Source organism: Equus asinus, chromosome 2 (genome assembly GCF_041296235.1).
Source record: "Equus asinus isolate D_3611 breed Donkey chromosome 2, EquAss-T2T_v2, whole genome shotgun sequence".
NCBI lineage: Eukaryota > Metazoa > Chordata > Mammalia > Perissodactyla > Equidae > Equus > Equus asinus.
The window spans coordinates 90,381,650-90,409,384 of record NC_091791.1 but is presented as its reverse complement, the minus strand read 5'-3'; the positions used below and the strand labels follow the sequence as shown (position 1 = coordinate 90,409,384).

Here is a 27,735-nt window from a genome sequence, read left to right as displayed (position 1 = left end):
ATTAACCTAGAAGGATTAATGTATGGTCTTACCAATTATTCTGAAGAAAATAATTTGATAAGAATCTTTTATAGATGTTTTTGAATTGAAAGGTATTACTAGAACGCAGGAAAAAGTTCTCCTCTGAAAAGCAAATTAACTACTCAAAGCCAGTTTAAGACCTATGTAGGATGTAATTTATAATATTGCTCTCAATAGTTAATACAAACTTCAAATATGGAATAATCTGCCCTTAAACACTAAATATTGTAATTCCATTAAATGTAGGTCAAGAGTAAAAAGGGGTCCAATATTTTTTTAAAGCTTTTATTTATAACCTAGTAGCACTAGAATTTCTAGAATCCTGTCCACTATCTTCACTTTCCCACTGAATTAAACTGAAGCCGTTAAATTTTGGTGAGGAAGTCCATAATAAGCTGTTAAAGAGGAAAGTCAGAGACTTTAAAATTATGAATGAAGACAGCAACTGCTGAATTAATTTATAATTTATGAACAAACACAAAATTACAAAGTACAGTTCACTTACTGGGACACTCTGAGGTTTTACTACTGGTGGCCCAGGTAGTTCTTCTGAATCTGGATGGTTCCAATGTCTGGCATTATATACAGCTTTTGTAGGAGACTGGAGAAATAAGAAAAAGATCAACTGTTTCCATCTTACTCTACAACCTTATAAAACTGTCTCATTTAATAAATTAAAAATTATAAGAAATAATTTAAATGCATAAACATATATCCTAGACAGAGCAGGACAGAGAACTACTATCTGGCTCGTATTCCCATCATGCTCCCAAGCCTAAGGCAGACCTGGAGTCACTGTGGTATTCTGCTACAAAATCAACAATTAGTGCTCTGGGCAACTATTACCAACCAAGAGAAGAAACTAAACCTCTTGCCAGGCTTGTACTAACTTACAAATCGATAGTTAGTTCAACATGCTCTTTATTCCTCATATACTGATTCATGCCCCACAATCTTCCAACAATGGAAACCAGGCAGCGTATGACAAGTGCTAAAACTCCATATTTATTTAAGTGAAACTGCTGGGGCGAGACAAGTGCCATTATTCAGAAGTTCTCAAATTTTATAAACATAAATATGGTACATATACCACATATTACATAACACAGTGGAGTCTAAAGCAGTACTATGTAATAACATACATGATTTCCACAGCAAAATGTATACATATTCACACTAAGTGGGATAAAGATGTAAACTGCCCCACTTCAGTTCAGGTTAGTTTGCTGGTAAATCAATTTACTATAAACTTAATGAAAAAAACTTTCAGTTTTAGCACTTTGAATTTCAGAATTGAGAATAAAGGACTGTGAGTCTGTATAATCAAATCCATAGGATTAAATCTGTATAAAGGGAACAAATCCTCACTTTCAAAAAGAGATTGATTAAACCAAGACTGACAACATTTTCTCCATCCTATATAGAAGTGATGTTACATTTTGTCCTTTAACGTTCAAATAAATGGTTTGATCTCATGAGAGATTTTCTGTTTATAAGAGTATAATAATCTTCATATTCTCAGTACTTCACACAAAAATTAAGAGGACAAGTAGAGAAACATACTTCAAGATTGGCGAAAAATCTACATCAAAAAATTAAGTATCTTCCCTTACTAGTTGCAGTGAACTAAGATAACTGGAATTAAGCATCATACAAAGTTATTTTCTTATACAAATATTATCTTTACAATAACCATGTTGTGACATCAGGGTAACAATGTAAACTCCACAAGAACTGGTTTACTAAAAGATCAAGTTTAAATTGATTCACATATTAAATGTTAGAAAATCTTAACGCTATACGGAATCCTACTATGAAACTTACATAAAGCAGGAAGTCTCTCATTTGCACTGTGTAGAGAAACCCATTATCCTTGTATACCAGGGTTTGCGTAAAGTAATGATGCATTAGTTAGGGGTCTAAAGTAATTTACGCACTCATGCAATGACCTCTTGAGGCACAATCACATAGAGTAGACTCAACATAAATTTTAAAACCTAGCTCTCTATTCCTTACTGTTATTCTCTCAAACACCAGCTATATAACCTATATGCCTGCTAGTTCTTAGATCCCTCATTTAGGCAACCTCTAATACCAAAAGCACAGTCATAAGCCCAGGAAGATAACAGACTTTTAGAAAGAAGAGGTGCCTCAAAGCTCGAGCACTTTACTCCTTTTTAAAAAGCATTAATTTCAGGTAAGAAACAACTAAAAGTTTATCTGATTCCACTGGTAACAAAACAGCTGGGCAGGTAAAGATTGTAAATTAAAACAGACCCCTTCTAGCTAATTGTGAGCAGCAATATATCCAACAGTTGACAGAGCAGACTCAGGATCCAGATAGTCTAGATTAAAATCCAGATAAATAGTAAGCTCTACTACTACTTGTTACTCAACATTTTTCTCATCTGTAAAATGGGGTTAATAACAATACCAACTGCAAAGGGTTGCTGTGAGGATTAAATGAATATATGCAAAACACTAGAAGAGTGCCTGAAACACTATGTGCTATATGAGTATTAATTATTAGATAGTACTAATGATAATAATTGTTATGTGATGATGTGTAATTCTGAGTCCAGCATCTTCATAAGAAAATTGGAATATATGGTCTACCCACCTAAAAGACTGACTGCTATAAACAAATGGGATAAGTGACCTGAAAACACTCTGTTAACAAGTATCAGTATCATAAAAAACAGACTGGGGTACAATGTTCTAAATCATCTCAAAAGTCCTTGAACAATATCCCTGATGAATATAGATGCAAAAATCTTCAAAGAAGTACTAGAAAACCAAATTCAACAGCACATTAAAAGGATCATATGCCATCACCAAATGGGATTTATCTCTGGGATGCAAGGATGGCCCAACATATGAAAATCAACCAATGTGATAACACTGCATTAACAGAACAAATGACAAAATTCACATGATCATCTTGATAGGTGCCGAAAAAGCATTTGACAAAATTCAACACCCTCTCACGATGCAAACAAAAAAGAAACTCAACAAACTAGGCATAGAAGAAAATTACATCAACATAATAAAGGGCATATATGAAAAGCCCACAGCTAACATCATAGTCAACAGTGAACAACCAAAAGCTTCTCCTATAATAGAGAACAAGGCAAGGACACCCACTCTCACTGCTTCTATCAACATAGTACTGGACATACTAGCAAAAGCAATTAGGCAAGAAAAGGAAATAAAAGGTATCCAAATCAGAAAGGGAGAAGTAAAATTTTCTCTGTTCACAGATGACATGATCTTGTTGGTAGAAAACACTAAAGATTCCATCAAAAAAAGCCAACAAACCATTAGAACTAATAAATGTATTCAGTAAAGCTGTACAGTACAAAATCAACAGACAAAAAAATCAGTTGCATTTCTATACAGTAACAAAGAACAACCCAAAAAGGAAATGAAGGAAATCCCAATTACAACAGCATCAAAAAGACTATTTAGGAATAAACTTGACCAAGGAGGCAAAAGATTTGTACACTGAAAGCTACAAAACACCACTGAAAGGAATTACACAAATAAATGGAAAACTATCTTGTGTTCATGGATTGAAAGACTTAAGATTGTTACATGTCCATACTACCCAAAGTGATCTACAGATTCAATGCAATTCCTATCAAAATCCCAATGGTATTTTTTACAGACATAGAAAAAACAAACCTAAAATTCATATGCAACCACAAAGGACCTTAAATAGCCAAAACTATCTTGAGAAAGAACCAAAAACCTGGAGGCCTCACATTTCCTGATTTCAAAATATATTACAAGGCTACAGTAACCAAAACAGGAGAGTACTGGCATAAAGAGAGATATATAGACCAAGGGAACAGAACAGGGAGCCCAGAAATAAATCCACACATACGTGGTCAAATGATCTTCACCAAGGGTGTCAAGACTACACAATGAGGACAGTCTCTTCCATAGTGTTGAGAAAACTGGGTATCACAATGCAAAGAATGAAATTAAAATCTTATCTTATACCATACATAAAAACCAACTCAAAATGGATTAAAGACTTAAACATAAGACCTGAAACTATAAAACTCCTAGAAGAAAACATGAGAGAAAAGATAGGTAACACTGGTATTGGCAATGACTTCTTGGATATGGCAACAAAAGCAAACATAGACAAGTAGGACTACATCAAACGAAAAACCTCCTCACAGCAAAGGAAACAATCAAAGAGCGAAAAGGCAACCTACAGAATGGGAGACAATATCTGCAAACGATATACTTGATAAGGGTTTACTCTCCAAAATATATAAGGAACTCCTACAACTCAATAGCAAAAAAAAACCACTCAATTAAGAAATGGGCAAAGGACTTGAATAGAAATTTCTCCAAAGACATACAAAGGGCCAACAGGTATATGAAAAGATGTTTAACATCACTAATCATAAGAGAAATACAAATCAAAATCACAATATCACCTCACATCCATTAGGATGGCCACTATCAAAAGAACAAAAAATAACAAGCACTGGTGAAGATGCAGAGAAACTGGAACCCTTGTGCACTGTTGCACAAGGACTTTAAATAGTGCGGCCATTATGGAAAACAGTATGGAGGTTCCTTAAAATTAAAAATGGAACCACCATATGATCCTGTAATCCTACTTCAGAGTATTTATCCAAATGAATTAAAATCAAGATCTCAAAGAAATATTTGCACTCCCATGTTCACGGCAGCATTATTCACAAAAGGCAAGAGGTAGAAACAACCTAGCTGTCCATCAACAGATGAATGGATGAAGACAATATGATACAACCGTACACTAGAATATTACTCAGCCATAAAATAGAAGGAAATCCTATCATATGCTACAACACGGATAACTTTAGGATGTCATGCTAAATGTAATAAGCTAAGCACGGAAAGACTAATACTGCGTGTTTCCGCTTATATGAGACATTTAAAGTAGTCAAACTCATAACAACAGCAAGAATGGTGGTTGCCAGGGGCTAGGGGGAAGAAGAAACGGGGAGTTACTGTTCAATGGATATAGATGGATATAGTTCAATGGATACAGTCATGCAAGATGAAAAAGTTCTAGAGATCCATTGTATAATATTGTGCTTGTAGTTAGCAATACTGTACTGAACACTTAAAAGTTTCTGAAGCGGGGAGATCTCATTGTTGTCTTTTTCACAATAAAAATTTTTTTCAAAAAGTCCCTGAAACCTAACAGGATAGAGAATCTGAACAAGTTACATCAAAATGACACACTCAATGAACTTTTTATTTACTCTGTTGAATAAGGTGATTTAATACTACTATTATTTTTAAAGTTTCTGATCATGTTTTATCATTTTAACGCTAATGAGTAATCTAAAAGAAAGTGGATCCAATTAGAATTTTTCCTGGACTATTACTTCGAAGTTTTATAAGGTTTATTAAAGGGAGAGGGAGGTGATAAAGATACATTCTATTGTCTAAAAATTAAAAAATAGCATGTGGATGCAGCTAATATACAAGGAGGGCATGACTGAATGACTCGGAGCCCTTTATATCATTCCAAAATGTATGATATGATCATTCTAATGCACCTAAGTGAGTTATATATGGAAATTACACAATACCACATCACATGCTAATGTCATTCAGTGAAAGTGATTGTGTAGAGTACGCAAAAATACCATACAGCAATCAACTTTTCATGGAAAATGAAAATCATCCTTACCATTTAGCAACCTAGCTGAGTTTTAACTGGGTCATTCTGATTGCACCACCAGGATTATCTTTAATCTTGTTAATTTTATTCTAGTTTAAAAAGCAGATGAAATATATTAACCAGAATCCTTAACTTTTCTCTATGTTAAAATATTTGTGGATTCTGTTTGCTCTACAATCTAATGAGAAGAATATTTAGAAGAAAATAAGTAGAAAACTCTTAAGAATACTCTAACATTCTAAAGGTTTGGAATCATCTTAGCATATTTCAGTCCTAGTAATCTTGAACATGCTATTCTTTTCTATTCAATTCTGCAGGGGCATGACAAACAAGGAGAACCTCAAATGTAATACACTATTACAGTTAAGGTAAAAATACACCAATGACAGACCTACGGAGCATTTATCCATGAGAGAGAATCCAGTTTCTATAAAAACAATGGATAAAAATTGGTTATAATTATAATGTCAAGGCTGTGGTCAACAGATTGGCTTGCTGAATCGCAATTATAAAGCAGAGAAAAGAAGAGTTCCTTCATGAAAAGCTAAGAAAAGATAATATTGTGCTATCCTTCATTGAGCTGGCTCCTAAAGGGAAAAAATTAGAATAACTGCTTTTCAGCCATATGAAAATTTTTAACAGTACCAATTTATTTCTGAGTTTAAAGAAGACTACGTACTAAATGAGGACAAATATGATAAGCTGATTAGAACTCATCCAGCCTTCCCCACACAAGGACATCATGAGAACAGAATCACACTCTCACGAGTGATTCAATCAGCATGCTCTACAACTAAAGGAGTTCTGAAAAAACAAAGCAGTGCAATGAACAACTGTGGGGGGGCACTTTAGCGGCAATTCAAAAAGGGAGAAATTAATCTGGTTTTGGCATTGAAAAAAATTGTTAAGGATTTTTTTTTTTAAAAAATGAGTGGTAGAAGCAGGGAAAGTTTGAGGAAGAAAGTTTATAAAGATTAGGATACCTTTTAGCTCTTTAGAATTTAAACATAATCATATAATCTCAAATTGTCCTAAACTATGACCCCAAAAAATCTTAAAATAAATTTTCATAGTTTGTTAAATATTCAGAGTATTATCTGAGGGAAAACTGCAGATATTACTAAAAACCAAAAATGTCTGTACTGCTAAGAAGCAGACATTTAGAATATGTTAATACAGAGCACTATGCTGAGAATATAATCACAGATACAAGGGAGAACTAGAGGTGAAAAGTCTTTCTTTTCTGCATGATTCAATTAAGTTTTACAGATAAATCTTTTAAAGACATGGCTGCTATTTTTATGAAAAAATTGTCAACTGCTACCTACATGAAGAACAATGCATATTACTACTCAGTTGTTTGTGAGTATAACTTCAAAAATATAATTGGTATGACATTTTTTAAAAGCAGGCCGTTGTCACATCAGAATATCACCTTGAAATAGCATAATCTAAGCATAAACTCTAAAAAGTCCAGGCAATAAAGCATTCAATACTTGGCACTTTGTGAAAACTAATACAACTTAGCCCACAATTCAACAATTATAAAAGATACTAGAATGAGCCATGATGAAACTATCAGCCAAAGCAGGTGTCAGCTCTTATAACTAGAAATACCATTAAATATATAATGGTACAGTTTTAACAGGGAGATGATTATCAAGTCAGAAATATGAAAAGAGAAGACTTAAATATCTTGAGACAACTGTGGCTGGAGAATATTCATTCTCCCCTTCATTTTCCTTTAAGAATAATTAGCTAGACACATGCTCATCCCAATTTTTCAGCATCTCTTGCTGCTCGTGTGGCACATGACTAAGTTCTAGTCAGTGATATGTGAACAGAAGGGCAGTATGCCTTCTGGGTCCTGGCCTTCTAGGGATGGTTCACTGCCCCTCTTCCCATTCCTTCTATATTCTTCAATACTCTAGAGATGGTCAAACACCACCACAGAGAAAGCTGCTCCCTGACAATACAGCAACTTGAAAATAGTCAAGGATAAACAGCCAAGGACTGGTAAGCCAGAGAAAATAGGCTACTTATTTAAAAACTAATTTGGGATTTCATTTACAGCAGCTGAATCAAATCCTAAGACAACAACCTTTGAACAATCTTTAACTGAAATTAGGACCAAATAATGACAGGGATGTACTGAATATACAAAAATTTTGTCAACACTGGATTTGTATATATACAAAACCTAGACACATAACCTTAAAAAGAAAAGATTTGGGGGCCGGTCCCATGGCCGACTGGTTAAGTTCGCGCATTCTGCTGCAGCAGCCTAGGGTTTCACCAGTTTGGATCCTGGGCGCGCACATGGCACCGCGCACCAGGCGATGCTGAGGCAGCATCCCACATGGCACAACTAGAAGGATTTACAACTAAAAATAGACAACTATGTACCGGGGGGGGGGGGGCTTTGGGCAGAAAAAGGAAAAATAAAGTCTTTAAAAAATAAAAACAACCAACTTACACAATATAAACAACATGAATGGAGGAAGAAAAAAATTAAGGAAAAAATACAATCTAAACCCAACTTTTTAAAAGAACTATAAATATATATACCCTGAGGAAGATCTCTATGAACTCAGAGTGATTTCCAAGAGTTATTACTGAATAAAAAAGAGCAAAGTGCAAAACAGCACATAAGCGGGGAAATAAGGAAATTTGTGCTCATTTTATAAAAAGAAACACAGAAAGGCTAAAGCAGAGAATAATGAAGCCAGTGCCCTACAAGGGCTGGTGATGGGCTGGAAGACACCTCAGTGAAGTGATCCTTCATGAACTTACCTTTTTGTATAGTTTTAACTTTTGGAAGCATGTTAATGTCGTACATATTCAAAAAATAAATTAAGAATGGAAGGGAAAAAACCCTAAAACTGAAAGCAAAGCAGAACAAATAAACCTACTCATAATTCGAGTGAATAGCAAACACACTGAAGGGAAGGAAGACAAAGACAGACCAAGAGGCAGGCAGATAGAACTAATCTAAATAATTTACGAACACAGCATTTGACTTAATACCCTCAAGTGGGGGCAGGGTAGGGTGAGGCAAATGCAGGACTACAAACAAATCCTGAACAAATTAGTAGATTTATCTATTATAGTGGAATGGACAAAGCAACTCTGTAACTATTTCAGATGTATTATAGGTTTGAGCAAATGTTTTGATGTTGCTGGGAGTCAGGGTTAAGAGAGAAGGGGAGAAAGAATCCTGCAGGAGTGGATTACTATGGAGATAGTGATTTCTAGAAGACATATGTGCATATGCAGGAACCTATAGGGATATGTGAAAATAAGTGAACGTATATGAATGTTTCCTATCACCATCCGCTAAAAGGGCCAAGAAGCAATAAGCATATCTAGTGCCAGATTTTGGTCTCCTAACACCATTTCACACCAAAGGAACCGAGGACTCCTCAGAGAATGGCCTGATTTCCAGGGCTAGAGCACAGCAGGTACAAGGTGAACCTGGAACACTGTTGTGCCAGAAAGTAAGAAAATGCTCAGAGATGACAGCATGTCACAGGGACACAAGAACCAGCTTCAAGAGGCTCCACTAGCCAAATCAAGACAAATTTAGCTCCAAAATAAGTAATGAATTATGAACCATTAAAAAAAACCAACCACCAAGGATTCATGAATCCATACTGATCACAGAAAAATAAATAAATAAATGAAAAGGCAGGCCCATGGATACAGCAGAGTGTTGAGAACTGACTGGTGAACATAGAGGAAGCATGAGATGGAACATGCTTCTTTTGCAACCAGCATAGTAAACACTGGATCAAGAAAAAATTATGATGTATACTAAATCTAAGACTATATTCTCATGAAGAATGGGGTATTTGAATATTCTTAAAGTATCTCTTCAAAGACTGCTTTTTAGTTGCAAGGGAAAAAAACAGTTATACAGCAAAGGAAAGACAACCCCTTGACTGTGTGATCATAACTAACGTCCTCCAGATATGGTATATGCAGACAAGAATACATAATCACTTACATAGTATCCAGGCTTACAATGAACAACCTGAATCTAACCGTGAGGAAATTTCAGACTAAACCAGAATGAGAAGCTTTTCTTAAAGGTCTCAGACGTGTCAATGTCATAAAAGACAAAGAAAGACTATGGAAATGTTCCAGGTTAAAGGAGAATAAACAGATATAACAGCTAAATGAAATACCTCACCCAAGACTGGATCCTGTACCAGAGAGCAGAAAATGCAACAAACGGTATTATGATGTCAACTGACAAAATGGACACAACAGTAATTAGGTAAAAATACTGGAACAATGTTAAATTGACTGAAGTTGATTATTGTGATGTGGACATGTAATTGACTAGGAAATACACACTACATTTAGAGATAGGGGTGTGATATATATATCTTACCCTTAAACATTCAGAAAAAAATTAAGTGTGTACATTTACACAAATACAGAGAGAGAAAAAAACAAACGAAAAAGCAAATGTTAAGATACTCAGGGTAAGGAGCATTTTTGTACTATTTTATTTTTGCAACTCTTCTGTAATTCTGAAATTATTTCCAAATAAAAACTTTTTGGAAAAATTTAAATTAATTCCAAATAAAAAATATTTTTAGGGGCTGGCCCCGTGGCCGAGTGGTTAAGTTCGCACGCTCCGCTGCAGGTGGCCCAGTGTTTCGTTGGTTCGAATCCTGGGCGCGGACATAGCACTGCTCATCAAACCACGCTGAGGCAGTGTCCCACATGCCACAACTAGAAGGACCCACAACGAGGAATATACAACTATGTACTGGGGGGGCTTTGGGGAGAAAAAGGAAAAAAATAAAATCTTTAAAAGAATATATTTTTAAAAATTTAAATTCAGAAAACTTGTAATACAGAAAAATTATAAATCATTTACCATTTTCTCAGTCAGTATTTTAATTTCCATGAAGCAACTATATCAAATGCAGACAAGAGTAACAGAAAGTAAGAAATCAAAAAATAATAAAAAGATGACTATGACTTTAATACAGGCAATCCTACAAAGTGGGAAGGGATAAAGATATCCTTCATTTATATTCTAAAATTAAATAACCCACCAATAACAAATGAAAGCTTAATAGCAATACTTCCTCAGTTGAGGCATAGAAAAAGATTAAAACATAACACATACTTGGCCCAAGGGTAGTAAGTTTTCTTTTTTTTTTTTTTTTTAAAGATTTTATTTTTTTCCTTTTTCTCCCCAAAGCTCCCCAGTACATAGTTGTATATTCTTCGTTGTGGGTCCTTCTAGTTGTGGCATGTGGGACACTGCCTCAGCATGGTTTGATGAGCAGTGCCATGTCCGCGCCCAGGATTCAAACCAACGAAACACTGGGCCGCCTGCAGCGGAGCGTGCGAACTTAACCACTGGCCACGGGGCCAGCCCCAGTAAGTTTTCTATTTTTAACAGTCCTTCCTAAAAAGCAAAGGAGCCACCGACAACCTTCTCTGCCCTGGCTTCTAAAAAGCTCAAAGTCATATGTGTGGTAGGTCCTTAGGAAATCTATCAAAACAAAAAGGCTTGAATTATGGCTGTATGGTATTCTATTTCTTACCTTTTCTTAACACAATTTCTTCATTTATTTTCAACCTGGTTCTACCAAATTTATATCTGTACACTTTCTCAAATGGTTTTTACACAGGCAGCCTATAAATCGCAACTAAACATGAGTAGATACAACTGTATTTCAATTTAATATGGAATTCCAGATCAAGTCAGGTCAAAAGTAAGGCTAGAAGAGAAGAGAAAAAAACCAAAAGAGAAGGAAACAAAAATGGATCATTAGTTTTGGAGGTAATCATTATATCCTTACGTTCTCGTGAAAAAAAAATCATTTTCTAGAGTACAAAGGTAGAGAACATAGTAATTATCATAACAACATACAAATCTAGGGTTTCCATTTCTGGACAAGGTGAAGTAACAGGGACCAAATTTACCTTTCCACCTGAACCTAACAACCTGAACAAAATCAATGAAACAGTTTTCAGACACTGGACATTGGGTAGCAAAGCACAATGATCCCTGAGGAGGAAAAACAAATGAGGTAAGCCCTACAACTGCCTGAGCTTCCAGGCAATGGCACAGGGAGGGGGAATTCAGAGTCCAACCAGTAGCAGTCTCTCCTAGTGGAGATGGAACTGGGAGTCCAGGGAGACGAAGTAGCTAGAATTTGTAGAGCACAATGCCAGAGAGCACTGCACAAAGAACTCTGGAGATCTACAGAAGGTCCCCTCAAATACGTAGGTGGGTACTGACGAGCTAACGTGTTAGGAAAGGAGCTGATGCTTCCCTGCCTGTCAGTGTGATAGGAAGTCTCCAGGGTTTGTTCAGGACCGGGTATCAGGTGGAGCCTCCTCTAGCTGTGAGATGTGTACTCAAGACTTGAGTCCCTGAAGTCTGGCTACCATCTGGTAGTAAGGAGGATCTCGTATAGTTCCTTTTAAGATTCCAAGGGCAGTAAAATTATAAACGTCAGTCTGGAGTATCATAGCCAGACATTTAATGAAACTACAAGAATTAGGATCCAGTCCAGCTTACAGGTATATAACAAAACTTTAAAGACAATTCATAGGACTAGAATTTACTATCTACAAAGGTGCAAGCATAATTTCTCTCTCCACAATAACTCCCATTTTTAAAAATAAAGATAATCATAGTAAAACAAAGAAAGATAGTAGCTGAGGCAAGGGAAAGGACTTCTCCAAAGAGAACAGAAGAAGCAATCCCTAGACTGTTCCTCCCAGGGCTGGAAAAAGTTTATGTTCCCACCAGCCACAGTGGAAAACCTTGTAATTAAGGGCAATCAGGTGATAGATTTTGGAGGAAGAAGGGCTGAACCCTAAAGGCTGCTCTCTCACCTAAAATGTAAAGACCGTGTAAGGATCAAATATAACTAAAATATAAACATATAATCTTAGAATTAGCCAAAACTTATAGGGAAATATCCAGCACCCAACAAAGTAGAAGTCGAAATGACTAGCATCCAATCAAAAATTATCAGCCATACAAAGAAGCAGGAAAATACGATCCATAATGAGAAAAATCAATCCAGAGAGACAGATCCAGAAACAATACAGATGATAGAGTTAACAGTTGCTAGTGCCACAGAGTTGATTTTGACTCCTTGTGACCTTGTGCACAGCAGAACTGAACCCTACTCGGTCTTTTTTGTGCCACCCTCTCATTTTCCAGAGCTATGTCAGTCAATGCTCTGCAAGTTTTCATAGGGTTTTCGTGGCCAGTTTTTTCCAGAAGTGGGTGGCCAGGTCCTTCTTCCTAGTCTTAGTCTGGAAGCTCCGTTGAAACCTGTCCATTACAGGTGATCCTGCTGATATTTGAAATACTGGTGGCATAGCTTTCAGCATCACAGCAACACGCAGCCTCCACAGTATGACAACCTACATGTGGTGTGGTTCCCTGACTGGGAAACAAATCCTGGTCACAGAGTGAGTGCACCAAATCTTAACCACTAGACCACCAGAATTAGTAGACAACGACGTTAAAAACAACTATAACTATATTCCACATATCTAAGAAGGTAGAACAAACACTGAATATGTTAAATAGACAAGAAAGATATAAAATAGACCCAACCTAAACTTTCAGAGGTGAAGATTATAATGGTTTGGATTAACAGCTGATTAGATACTGCAGAACAATTTGAAAATGTAGCAAGAGAAACTAAGATGAAACTAAGAGAAAAAAGACTGAAAAAAATTTTAAAAGACAGAATGTAAGTGTGCACTGGGACAAATTCATCCAGCCTAATAAACGTATGAGAAGGTAAAAATTAACTGTGATTGTAAAAACCTGCCCTGTCATTCATCGGGCTGGAATAACACACACATAAAACCAGCTATAAAGTTAACAAGAAACACTGTTGCTCCAAAGGACATGCTACAGCTGTAAAGTGTTACAAAGACAGTCTTCTCTGACTTCTTTACCTCTACTGCTTTTTTACAGTGAAATTCTGTTTACTAAAACCATAAACTAACAGAAACTTTACTGTTTGAAATCCTATCAGTAAGATTAAAACATCCCACTCTTGCTTGGAGGATCTAAGTCACTTTGGAGAGATGCAGAGCTTCAAATAATGGGTTTCTGGACACAACATTCCACAACTACTTCAACTTCAGTTTCTAAGTAGAGAGGAGCCCTGGGACCACCCGCAGCCCAGACCTGATATTGATCCCTTCACAGAAAGCACTGCTTCACTCTGAGCCTCTCAAACACTGTTTCATTTAAATTTCACCAAAAGTCCCCAGTTCCCTCAAAATCCTACAAAAACCTTGGGGGCCAGCCCTCGGGCCTAGGGGTTAAGTTTGGTGCACTCCGCTTCAGCGGCCTGGGGTTGGTTCCTGGGCACAGACCTATACCACTTGTCAGCGGCCATGCTGTGCAGTGACCCACATAGAAAACAAAGATTGGCACAGATGTTAGCTCAGGGACGATCTTCCTCAAGCAGAGAGAGGAGAATTAGCACAGATGTTAGCTGAGGGCCAATCCTATAAAAACTTTTCCTTGGTAGATGCCCCGTGGTTCCTCTGGTGTGCAGTAACCTTTATTACAAGAAGTCACTAAGCCTGATTTTGTCAGACTACAGGTTTTACTTGTTGATTTTAGGCCTACTGAGTAGGACAAGTGTTACTGGAAGCCCCAAAGGGGGATAGAGAGACAAAAAATACTTGAAGAATATTTGTTGAAATTTTACCAAATTTGGTAAATTTACCAATTTTCAAATATCTATTAAAAAAAACCTCAAACACTTAGTGCTAAATGAGGACTCTTGGCTGAAAGATACTTCCAAGAATCCCAAAAATAAACATTTGTGAACTCCTTCTATATCTCAAGACACTGAGAATATAAAGGTGAAAAAAAAAAGGTTACCATCCTCGAACACTCCCAGCGTTACACATCTTACGTGTTAATCTGTGCTCAGCACTGGCATGAAGCCATCAGAGCATCCAGAAAAGAAAGTCCAGCAGAGGTTTCCGGATGTCTGAATCCCAATGAACTCTAAATAAAATATATTACCAGCTCGAAAAACAAATTCTATAAACTACAAACATCCTAATACACACACACACTCTTTCACTAAGTGTCAAATGTATGTCAAAGTTCTCAGGCTCTTGATTAACCTATGGCTACATTTTCTCATTTCAAACTTAATTTTCTGGGAAATAAGTTAAAGTGAAACATTTTGAACCTTTCAAACTTTAAAGTCACTTAAAATAAAAATATTAATAGTACTTCTATTTCTTATTAAAATCCTGACAGAATAAAATATTACAGGAAAACAACACAAGGATTAGATCACAGAGAAAATAGCTTGCATTTTCCTAAGTCTTTATGTAGTACAGATCAATGATTTAAGTACCTGGTTTAATATTTAAGTTAAATACTATCTATATAAAAGCAAGACAGATACTTCTGCTTTTGAACAAACACAATAAGACTACTCAAAAGTTTCCATGGGGGAAGAACATTCCACTTCACCAGACAGCCTTATCTTACTCCTTTCTGTATCCATAACACCTAGCACAGTGAAAGGCATGTAGTATATGCTGAATGAAAACAACAAAGAAAAGGCAACTAAAACTGACCCTCTTCCATACCCAGGCTTAGCCAGAACATGCTCAGCTTCAACAACTCTTTACATCCCCAACCTAGGAGTTCTAAATGGGTAGCAGTGTTTTTACTTTCACACTTTGGCCAGTATCCCTCACCAGCAAACCAATGGGCAGTCTCTTTTTTTTCAGGCTTCACATCCATCTATGTCTCAGATTTCTAGTCCGTGAGAATATAGCAAATCTCACACTGCTATCTTGATGACTGGATCCCAGGCACAGAACAAAGGTAACCATGAGTAAAACAATTTGACAGAAAAATAAGCTGCTTCAGAACAGAGTTCTAATTGCTAGACAAGGATACTGTAAAGGAACATCTGTTCTTGGGTGGGAGGTGGGACTACTTGTCCTTTAAAATCTCTTCAATTGTTAAGATTTTAAGTTGACAACTTATATAAACTCATTTTATGAAACAAAAATTGAGTTTATAAAACTATAAAGCTATATTTAACTTTAAAACTGGAGATTTATGCACTTTTAACTCTCTAATACAACTAAATATATAAACATGATTTACACTGATAATCAAATTTTAATTCAACTGCCCAGAAGCCCACTATCCAGTGTTATATTGAAAGACAGAAGGAAAGAAAAAAATAAAGTCCAGAACGTTCCTTTGAGAGTCAGGCAAAAGATAACATCTGACGAAGAGGGCAGTCAGGCAGCAGGTGAATAGAAAGCTAGAAAACTCAAAAGCAGGGCAGGCAGAAGAAACACTCTAAGTTTATCAGCACGTATATGACAACAGCAGATGATGGAATGCAGGGAAACTGGAGCCAGCAATCAGAAATGGAATGGCATTAAAAACAAAGCATTACAATTGCCAAATGATCAATAAAACCGTTACACACACAAACAAGAGGTACTTTAATCCAGCTATATTCCAACCGAATCCCTCAAACCCCATCTGTACTTCCCTCCCCAGCAAGCAACAACTTCTCTGAGTAACCACGTCAGCTATGTTCCCACCAGAAGTTTTCCTCACCTTCCTCCACCTGCTTTCTCCTGCACGTGTTCCCCCAGCCAGCCCTCAATCCTGCTATGAACAACCCTTCTCTAGATCCCTGGTGAGAAGCTGGGGAAAATTCTCACAACTGGCATGCTTAAACAGTTCAAGTTTTCTAATACGGGGAGGCGGGAAGAGGAACCTCTTGGCTAGTGACACTCAAGCTGAGGAGACGGCCTGTGTGGTCAGGAAATCGGTTATATTCATGAGGATTGAGCAAACACGTAGATGCGCTGAGGATAAAGGGAAGCTGATTTCTCACTGTCTGAGAAGTGAAGTGAAATATGTAAAATGAGAAGGCTATTAGAATAAAACACATGGTGTTCAACTAGAATTGGAGGTACCAGTGTGAACTCAGGGTTCTAAATATACAAGCTAACAAAATAAGTATGTCTGTGTGAGAGAGTTTGTGCACATTATTTCCATGTTTCCTAGCTCTGTCAACTCAAAGTCTAAAAACAATGACACCCCAGAAGAAAAGACAGTATCTAGTGACCAAATCCTTATTTCTATATACTCTTCTCCACTACAAGAAAACAGGGGTCCCTGGAGAAATGCCTGATTCTAGGGCTAGGGATGTGTATGACGAATCTTGAACATCTCAGTGTTGTCAGTAAATAAGAAAATGCAAAATGGTGAGACACGTCAAAAGCCAGTTTGAAGAAACACCCACAGGATAAATCTAAGAAAATCTGAGTATTGAAAAAATAACAGTACTATCATTTAAATAACAGTAACAAATGATTGAATAAAACAAGAATCCATGTTCTTATCAACATAAAGGAATAAATATACAAATGAATATATAATGTATATATTATATAATGAATCTATATATAAATACATATATTCTTATACACATGTAGGGTGGAAATAAATCTACCTTACAGTAGAAGGCCAACTACTAATAACTGCAGAAGGAATGATATAATCAGGAAAAAACATTCAACAAACATCATAGTAAAAACTGATTTAGGCAAGAATCAATGCCAAAACTGGCAGGTGAAAGTTTGATAAACAAAGGTGAGGGGCCAGCCCCATGGCCAAATGGCTAGGTTCGCGCACTCCGCTTCTGCAGCCCAGGGTTTCACTGGTTCGGATCCTGGGCACGGACATGGCACCACTCATTAGGCCATGCTGAGGTGGAGTCCCACATACCACAACTAGAAGGACCCACAACTAAAATATACAACTATGCACTGGCGGGGATTTGGGGAGAAAACAAAAGAGAAGAAGATTGGCAACAGCTGAGGTGTCAATCTTTAAAAAATAAAATAAATCCAAAAAAAAAAACAAAAACAAAAAGAAAGGTGAGGAGGGGCCCAACTGGTGGTGCATCAGTTAAGTTTGTGGGCTCTGCTTCAGCAGCTCAGGGCTTACCAGTTCAGATCCCAGGCGTGGACCTACCCAATGCTTAGCAAGCCATGCTGTGGCTGGCGTCCCACATATAAAATAGAGGAGGATGGGCATGGATGTTAGCTCAGGGCCAGTCTTCCTCAGCAAAAAGAGGAGGATTGGCAGCAGATGTTAGCTCAGGGCTAATCTTGCGCAAAAAAAAGAAAGAACGGTGAGGAACCTGACAGACAACAAAGGATCAGTGAATATCAATAGTAATGGCACAAACTGACATTGGGTGCCACCTGACAGGATGCAGAGAGAATACGGCATCTCTTCTGTGCTATTTCCGCCAAATACATATAACCTAAATCTAATCACATGGAAATATCAGACAAATACAAATTGAAGGACATTCTAAAAATAACTCATCTTAACTCTTCAAAGATGTCAAAGCCATGCAAAGACCAGGAAAGACACAGTTGTTCCAGACTGAAGGAGGGCAGGGACTTGTGATAAACACAACACGTGACTCTGGACTGAATTATGGGCTCCTTGTTTGGGAGATGTGGTAAATTTGTTTTGCAATAAAGGCCATTGTTGAGAAAACTGATGAAATTTGAATGGGATCTGTACATTAGACTGTATTATTGTAGCAGTGTTATTGACTTTCTGGTTTCGATGAGTATCCTGCAGCTACACAGGAAAGTGCTCTGGTGTTTATAAAGTACAAACTAAGGTATTTAGGAGTAATGATTATCAAGCATGCAACTAACTCTCAAGTAACATACACACCACATACATGTGTACACCCTAGTAGGAGGGGGGTGCCCCATTTTGACCCCTACAGGACATTTAGCAATGTCTGAAGACATTTTTGGTTGAAACACTTAGAGGCGGGGGGAGCACTACTAGCATCTAGTGGGTAGAGGCCAGGAATGTTGCTAAATATCCTCCGACGTATAGGCTCACCCTCCACAAGAAAGGCTTTGGTCAGTCCAAAACATCAACAGTGTTGAAGTTAAGAACGCCTGAGAGGTAGGGAGGGAAGCTCTTGCCACTACAAGCCATGGACACCTCTGCACCCCTTGGAAATGAGGTCACTGGAGTCTTTAAATCTAATCAGATTAGAGAAGACCCAGATACTTCCACTGGCCTATCAGCTGCATGAGGATGTTTCTATCACAGCGGGGAACTGAAACAACTCCTAAAAACGTTCCTATAACCACCTACCTGGCCACTCCCACCCCTTTTTTTCTCTGGAGATTTGGGGGATAACCTACATAAAAATTCCTTGGAGAACTGAGCTTATCTTATTTTTGCACAGCAAACATGAATCCTAATTTCTTCATTTCCACTATATCAATTTATACATGCCATTTAACTAAATGCTTAAAACTTTGATCACATTTATTTCCTCTATTCCTTTACACTCATCAAAACTCAGTAGGTAAAACTTCCCTTATTTCTGTTTCTCAGTGGTTCTCTCCTTTTTAACAACTCTTAAGGAGTCTTTTAGTGTCTTGAAGGCAAATGGATGACCTATTTCTTACAGTGAGAGCTGGGGATTTTATACTGCTTAACTTCTCGTTGCTCTCTTCCTGAAGCAGGCTTCTAAATACCTCGATATTTTCATAAGGATACATACTTCCATGGGATCTAAAGCATGTTTTATTACTTTTTATTAAAGTACTATAACACTTAGGATCCAAAGTTCATTTTTGAAGCTTACTGATCCACCTAAATAGCAGTAATATCTAAGTGCAGAAATTCTGACACAATTCCACTTAAAATAAAAAGGGTTTTGGCAAATATTTTAATAGGAGGTTAAAAAGGAAATTAAAACATTTACTTAAGTTCTTCAGAGAGTAAAACGTTAGGACCATTGTTTCAAGGCAGGGCTTTACCCATACTATATCTTTCAAATAAGTTCAATCTCATAGCTCTTTTGGTTTTATAAATGACAATAATTTTCTTGGTTTTCCTGACACTATCCATCAACAGTAAATAGGCCTTCTGCCTGCTAGGCTGCATGACCTGATTTACTTCAGGCCAGAGAGATTCCTTAATAATTGGGTCAAGTACATGCACACTGCTGCCTTCTAAGCCATGTTAACAGCAGAGAAATGACTCCAATATTAAGTTGAAAACTAAGTTAAAAAAACTCAACAGAAATAAGTACAAATAAACTCAAATGAATATTGAGTTACATAAGCAAACCAGATAAAGCTATTTCAAAACTTTCAAACACATTACTATGACTTCATCCTTAGTGAAATAATCTAAACACAAAAAGAACTGGAAAGAAATCTTAAATTTTACTCGGTGAATTTACTGTTCATAGTGATATGGGTATTATACTTTTAAAAGTAATGTGTGCTGTAGGATAAAGCAAGTTAAGCTAGATACAAAATTCTGTAATGGTAAATTTGAAATAAAACTATCCACATGAACTCACTGCTTATTTTTCAACATATTTCATAACTCTGTCCAATGAAAGAGCCTAGAAGCAATGAATAAACCCAGCACTCAGATCTGGGTTTCTAAGTACTAATTCCCACAAAAGGACCCAAGGATCCTTGGATAAACGGAGGATTCCATGACTGAAAGAGGTAAAGTACAAGATGAGTCTGGATCATCTTGTACAGAAAGCAAGGGAAGTACTCAAAAATGATGGGGTTATATCAAAAGGACACAAGAGATAGCTTGAAATGGTTCACACTGGTCAAATCTATTGTAAATACATATAACAAGTAAAAATTATTGGGTAACAGAAGAGTGAGATCAAGAAGTGAGGGAGCAGGCAGGGGGAAATTCCTCTTTACAGAATTCCAATTATTAAATGTAGAAGAAATGGCAATTAGAAAACTCACAATTCTGCAATTGTCAGGGTAATAGATGATGCAGGCAAAGGTCAACGATGGATGCTAAAATGATGAGCTGAAATAATAATGGGGAACAGGATATCCACATGGGGCCAGAGTAGCACCTGGAAGCTTACTTACCAATTTAGGAAAAATGTGCCTTTGTTTTGGAGAGAGCTGGTGATCTCAACCTTCACTAGGTGGTCAAACAATATTAACAGCAGAATGACCAGGTGTTATGTAGTTTCTGATATGAAGCAATACACACAATATCACTTTGAAGTATTCTTGCCGAAATATGTTTAACCTGAACCTAATCAAGCTTATAGACATAACTTCCAGGGTTCTATGACACTATTCTACTTCAATATAGTGGAGTAACAACCTAAGTGACACCATCAGAAAACACTCCGATAAATTATGAATGTGGAACATTCTACAAGACAAACACCTGTCTCAAAAATAAAACCAACCAGTGCCATGGGGAATTTTTAAAAGACCAGGAGACTGTTCAAGACTAAAGAGATCTAATAACTGATTATGGTCTAGTGGAAAAAAAAGCATTAAAAGACATTTTGGAGACGGAGAAAAGTTAATATGGGCTAGATATCAGATTACATCAAATTACTAATTTTCCTAAGTACTATAATCATATAACCAAACTTAGGTATGAGATTGTCCTTTTTCATAAGATATGTATACTATCTACAACCTTACAACTTACTTACAAATAAGACAGAAAAAAATTAAATATAATGGGGGTAGGACAGGGAGGGGACCATGTGTGCAATTATGTCAAAATGTTAACAGGGAATCAATCTAGTTAGAGAGATAAGGGTATTCGTTGTACTGCTCTTTTGCATTTTCTGTATATTTTAACTTTTTCATAATAAAAACCTGAGAGGGAGGAAAATAATATAGAATGCTATAAATCAGCAGTTCCTAAAGTGTGGTCCGTGGACCCACAAAACTCTTTCAGGGTGTCTAGAAAGCCCGCCACGTTCACAATAATATTATGCCATTTGCCTTTTTCACTGTGCTGCCATTTGCACAGATGGTGCAAAGGCAAGGGTGGGTAAAGCTGTTGGTGCCTCAGCCTGAATCAACGCAGAAGCTCAGGACTGTCTAAGTAGTCACGTTCTTCACTGCCACATACTTGACAGTTAAAAAATACAACACCAGTTTCACATAAAGAAAAGCCCTTGATCAAAGTGTAAAAATTATTGTGTTAAATTGCAACCCTTAAATGCACTAATATTCTGTGTGACAAAACAAGTCCACAAAAATACTTCTACTTGCATACAAAGTATGGTGGTTGTATCAAACAGAAAACCATCACCGCTCAAGCTGTGAGCTGAACCAGGCACACTTTTTGTGGAACACCACTCTTTACTTGAAAGGCTGACTGACAAACTATCATTATACAGGCTTGGGCCAGACATTTTCTCAAAAATGAACAAAGTGAGCCTGCCACTGTCAGTCCTTTTCCTTGAAGCATTTTCTGCCAATGAAAAAACTTCAATTTTTAAGCAAAAACTAAAATTTTGGAGAACTTTTATCTACCACTGGGAACTTGATAGCTTCCCCATACATAAAGACTTTTCTGATGAGTTTAGCAGTGATATTAACGTGATTTTTTGATACCATATAATGAGACGTGACATCATTAGAAAGATGTGTATAAATCAGTATAACCAGCATTTTCCAAATGACCAATGAATGAGATTACAAAGCATGCATGTATAAAAGATCCATTCTAAGTGCAAAACAGACTAAAAGATTTTAATATAACAGTATGAAAGTTTCATTCATTGGCATGCTTTTAGATTCCAAGTTGCAAAAAATCTTTAAGAAACTCCCATTTGTTAAGTTCTGGTGTAGTATCAAAGAAGAATGTTCACAATTACCTGAAAAGACTAGTTAAAATATAGCTATATATCTGTGTGAGCCTAGATTTTCTTTAAATATTTCAACCAAAACAACATAATGAAATACATTAGATGCAGGGGATATGAGAATCCATTTTTTTATTAAGCAAAAAAATCCCAAGTACGGGGCTGGCCCCGTGGCCGAGTGGTTAAGTTCGCGCGCTCCGCTGCAGGCGGCCCAGTGTTTCATTAGTTCGAATCCTGGGCGCGGACATGGCACTGCTCATCAGACCACTCTGAGGCAGCGTCCCACATGCCACAACTAGAAGAACCCACAACGAAGAATACACAACTATGTACCGGGGGGCTTTGGGGAGAAAAAGGAAAAAATAAAATCTTTAAAAAAAAAAAAAATCCCAAGTACCCATCAACTGATGAATGGATAAAAAAGATGTGGTATATATATAAAATGGAATACTAGTCAGCCATTAAAAAAGACAAAATTGCCCCATTTGCAACAACATGGATAGACCTCAGGGGTACTATGTTAAACGAAATAAGCCAGAGAGAGAAAAACAAACACCATATGACTTCACTCATATGTGGAAGATAAACACATGGATAAAGAGAACACATTAGTATTTACCAGAGGGGAAGGGGGTGAGGGGATGAACGAAATGGGTAAAGGGGCACATGTGTATGGTGATACATAAAGACTAGACTGTCAGTGGTGAGCAAGATGCAGTCATCTGTGCCAATCTTCCTCTACTTTATGTGCGATGCCACCACAGCATGGCTTGATGAGTGGTGTTAGGTCCACGCCTGGGCTCCGAATCTGCAAATCCCAGGCTGCCAAAGCAGAGTGCACGAACTTAACCACTACGCCACAGGGTTGGCCCCAAAAGGATGAAATTTTGATATATGCTAGAACATGGATGGACCCTGACATTATGCTTAGTGAAATAAGTGAAACATAGACAAATATTGTATGATTCCACTTATATAAGGTACTTACAATAGGCAAATTCATAGAGACAGAAAAGAGAATAGTGTTTACTAGGGGCAGGGAGCAGGGCAGGGACAAAGGAGGAGTCATTGTTTAATGGGTAGAGTTTTTGTTGGAGATGAAAACGTTTTGGGTATAGATAATGGTGATGGTTACACAACATCGTGAATGTATTTAATGTCACTGAATTGTACACTTGTGTAACACTAAATACTGTGACTGTGTATATTTTACCACACTTCAAAAAAAATGGTTACAATGTTCTGTTTTGCTGAGGAAGATTAGCCCTGAGCTAACATCTGTTTCCAATCTTCCTCTTTTTTTTGCTTGAGAAAGATTGGCCCTGAGCTAACATTCACGTCAGTCTTCCTCTACTTCATATGTGGGTCGCTGCCACAGCATGGCTGACAAATTGTAGATCTGTACCTAGGATCCAAACCCGTGAACCTGGGCCGCCAAAGCAGAGTACACTGAACTTAACCCACTATGCCACAGAGCTAGCTCCCTAACCCCGCCCCCCCCACAAAAAAATGGTTACAATGTCTTAAAAAATGACTTACATACATGCTTTGAAAGACAAACTTTAATCGTCATGATGTTAGTCATTTTCAAATACAAAAATTAAGAGTTGAGCCCTCTAATAATGAATAAATAACACAAATCACTGATAATGCTTTACTTACCCTTTTGGGGCCACTAAAAATCTTTCTGGTATTTTCCTTTGATTTATCTCCTTGTTTATTTGGAGGCTTCTTCACACTTTCAGGCACACCAGGCAAGTCCTCTGTAAAATCCAAGTTTTCTGAAATGGTAATCAAAACCAGCTAGCTTCCTAATATTTCAAATTATCTACCAAACAACCTAAGAAGATTAGGGCATAGTGTACAGAGAAAAGAATAAAGGAATAAATGAAAGTACCACATAGTTGACAAAATACTCCCAATGATAATTAACTCTCATTCTGCCATTCTCACCCCCTGCTTATGCCCAACTCTAAGAAACTGAGAAGCAACTAGCTGTGTATGTGCTCCAGTTTTATTTTGTGTAAATGGCAAAATCAATTCTCTTCCAAAATAACTGCCGAATATCTAAGGACACTGACACTGGTATGGTCTAAACACACACACACACACACACAATATCAGGTGGTATCTACGTATTTTTCTTGAATTTAAGTACACTGAATCATGTTGGCCTACAAAGAATGCCTGCTTACATACACAAAGACCACATTTTAAAAAATCAAAAAGAGGATAGCTACTCTTGGCAAAATAAATAAAATGACCTCATCCAACACAGTTCAGTGATTTGTGGGTCTTCACACAAAACTAACCAAAGGATTAGATTAATTCTCAAATGGTTATAAATGTTTAGCCTAAACAACAAAAAAAAAAGAAGACTCTTCTCTAACCAACCCTTAAAAATGTTTGCTTTTTCATACATTATATGAAGACTCAAATTCCACCTTTAGATATATCAATCAAATGGTCTCTAATTTTTAAATTTTATTTAGTTATCAATTTGAAGCTTTTGAAAGGGAGCCTAATGGTTTCACATATTAGACTTTAACAAGTTATATTGCCCCAAGATGTCAATTTCAGCCACAAATTTTCACCTGCAGATTAGGATAACGTGCTCTGCTCTCGAGGTCAGCAGGAGAGCTCAGTAAAAGAAGATGCAGCAGGGCAGGAGCACAGGTTCTCCACATGCTTCCTTCCTTCCCTCCTCCTGAGAAAGCAACTGGAAAGCTACTTGCCCAGGCAGATCTCAAGTGACCAGCAAGGCTGCTGCAAACTTCAGTTCTCCCAGGGAGTCAAGACAACACTGGATGAATTCCGACAATACCCTTATTTTATTTATCTATTTTTTTGCAGTCTGGAGCAAGGGCTGAACCCTTAGGGCCTACTCCTGTATAATTCTAGTTTTGAAGATAAAAGTGATTCTAATCTAGCAAAACTATGTTTAGGCCAAATAAAGCAAAATGGTAGGTAGTCTCAAGCATGACTTATACTCTACTTTTCTCTACTTGTATGACTTTTCTCCACTCTATAGAGAAAAATCTATATGTAGGAATACTATTAGGATTCTAATTCACCATAACGGCACTTCTTCTATGACCCTAAGAGGACAAAAGTTTTATTTAACAAGTAAACCAGTACAGAAACCTGTATTTGGCTAAATATAAACAAACACAGCCCCTGTAGCCCAGAGGCTTCCACACTCAACAGTCAACCACTTCACAAAGCCCTTGTCAGGTAATGACTTAATTAGAGCGATGCTAACCTACTTCTTTTGTCTGTCTCTCACAGTGGAGGGTGAGGACCTCTACTCATTACTGCTCCCACTATCTTAAAAGACAAATTTTCCCTGTTAAGAGTGAAAAAATACTTAACTGGTACTTTTCAATTTTATTAAATCAACTTAAAAGGATGATTCTTAAGATTAAGACAATTTTAACTTTAAACTTAAGACGTCTTGAGAATATTTCCCTTATTACAACCATCTATTATCTGTATAGTTCTAAATGTCCAAAATATATCCTTGTGCCCACCGCACTTGAATTTTCAAAGTTGAAACATCAAGGTGTCTGGTATCTCTGTACACATATACACACTTTACGACTCTCAGGTGCTAAAGGTACAACTAAAACATAAACAGGAAAAGATTTCTCAATCTACCGGTTGGCTCCTTAGAATGTGGGAATTGATTATTAACATTTAAAATGCTGTACTTTGGGATAAGGTAATCTGTGGTTCTAAACAGTACTTCTATTACAATTAAACATAAGTTAAAATTGAGTATCTAGGAGGAAACTAAACTGACGTAAGCCTGAGAAGCATTTACCTACAGAAATTTTTTTAAATCTTACCTGCATTATTAGTACTAGACTGACTGTCCTGGGAATTATCATTGCTTTCCGGAGGAGGCTGCAAGGAGGGTGATGGAGCTGTTTTAGTTCTTTTTTTGCTTGTCTTTCTTTCCACTTGGCAGTCGTCATCTTCATCATCTTCACTTTCACTGAGATCATCAAAGCCAAAATACTTAATTTTGTAATTAGAACTCCCAGAACCTCCTTCATCACCTCCTGTCTCATCATGATCTTCAAAACCAAAAAATTCAAGTTTAACATCCTTTTTGGATTTAGTATTACTAGGTCGAAATCTAGTAGTGGTCTTAGCAGTTGCAATATCTGCCTTTTTTCTTAGACGGCCAGCTTCTCCCAAATCTGCAGGAGTTGATGCAGTGAACTCATCCATGCTGCGTTCCATAGTATCCTGTATGGTAACATTACAAACTGACAAGCAAGATGGATGTAAAACAGTGTAATCTCTAGTCCGTCCAACCGTCCCTCTAAAACTGGTCCCACAACTAGCACTGCCTTTTTTTGCCTGATTCAGGCCATCTTTACTTGATTCACTGTTTGCTTTGGCTAAGGCCTGACTGGTGCCGTCCATTAGCTTATCAAAATTGGATGCTCCTGGCAAGGATTTTGCTTTATTGGCCCTACAGTACGTCCTACAGTTGGTTGGCCTAAGAACACTTTGCACGATGTCTTCCTCAATGGCTTCATTTAAATTTTCCAACCGATTTTTAAAATCTTCATCCTTCATCTCCAAAAGAGGATCACTATCCACACTTAAAATACAATCTTCTGATCTGCTATCTTCGAAATCATTATCCCATTCATACAAACCAGTTCTTACAGATCCCTTCATCGGAGACATTTCTGATGGAGATTCTGATCTTTTTCCAAGTTGGGAGTTCCAAGTATCATTTGTTTCCTTGATTTCATCAGCTTTGTATCCAGAAGCCACTATAGTTTCTGCATTGGGTTTCTTAGTACTGTCTTCAGCATTTTTGTAAATATGGTGACTGTTCTTTTCATATTCTTCACTAAAATTCTCCACTTTATCTATAAAAATTAAAATAAGTCAAAAGATAAAAACATGAGTGACATCAATATAAAATTTAACAAGTAACAGGGATATCTGGCTAACAAATCGTATAGAACCACTCAATCTTAAAGTAATTGCAATAATTTTAAGTTATGATGAAATTAACGTTTACATTTTGACATTTCCGTTTCCACCTTCTTAGAATACAGCTCTCATGTCTGCTAGTGACCTCTCCCCTAGGCATCCAAGGCCTAAATTCAAGAGATTTCAGCAGCGTTAAGGAACTGGATCAATTCAGAATGACATGTAAATGACTCAGGCAAACCTTCTTTGAGGTATTACGGGTTTTTCAAATAAAAATGCTTAAATTAAAAATTACTTAGTAGAATCTAGACAGTATAA

At 37.0% G+C, this 27,735-nt stretch overlaps 1 protein-coding gene across 4 annotated transcripts in view; it reads right to left on the bottom strand.

Annotated features, from left to right (window-relative positions):
* The window catches only part of WAPL (WAPL cohesin release factor), a 76,198-nt gene that overhangs the window by 24,407 nt on the left and 24,056 nt on the right, over nucleotides 1-27,735 (bottom strand). For 2 of the 4 annotated variants that reach the window (XM_044759905.2, XM_044759916.2), the window contains exons 3-5: nucleotides 26,307-27,350; nucleotides 24,121-24,239; nucleotides 527-622 (exon numbers count right to left, since the gene is read on the bottom strand). In XM_044759905.2, coding sequence (XP_044615840.2) covers nucleotides 527-622; nucleotides 24,121-24,239; nucleotides 26,307-27,350 — 1,259 coding nt within the window. The remainder of the gene's footprint in view (nucleotides 1-526; nucleotides 623-24,120; nucleotides 24,240-26,306; nucleotides 27,351-27,735) is intronic. The other 2 variants (XM_044759910.2, XM_070493722.1) reach the window with 1 other exon arrangement.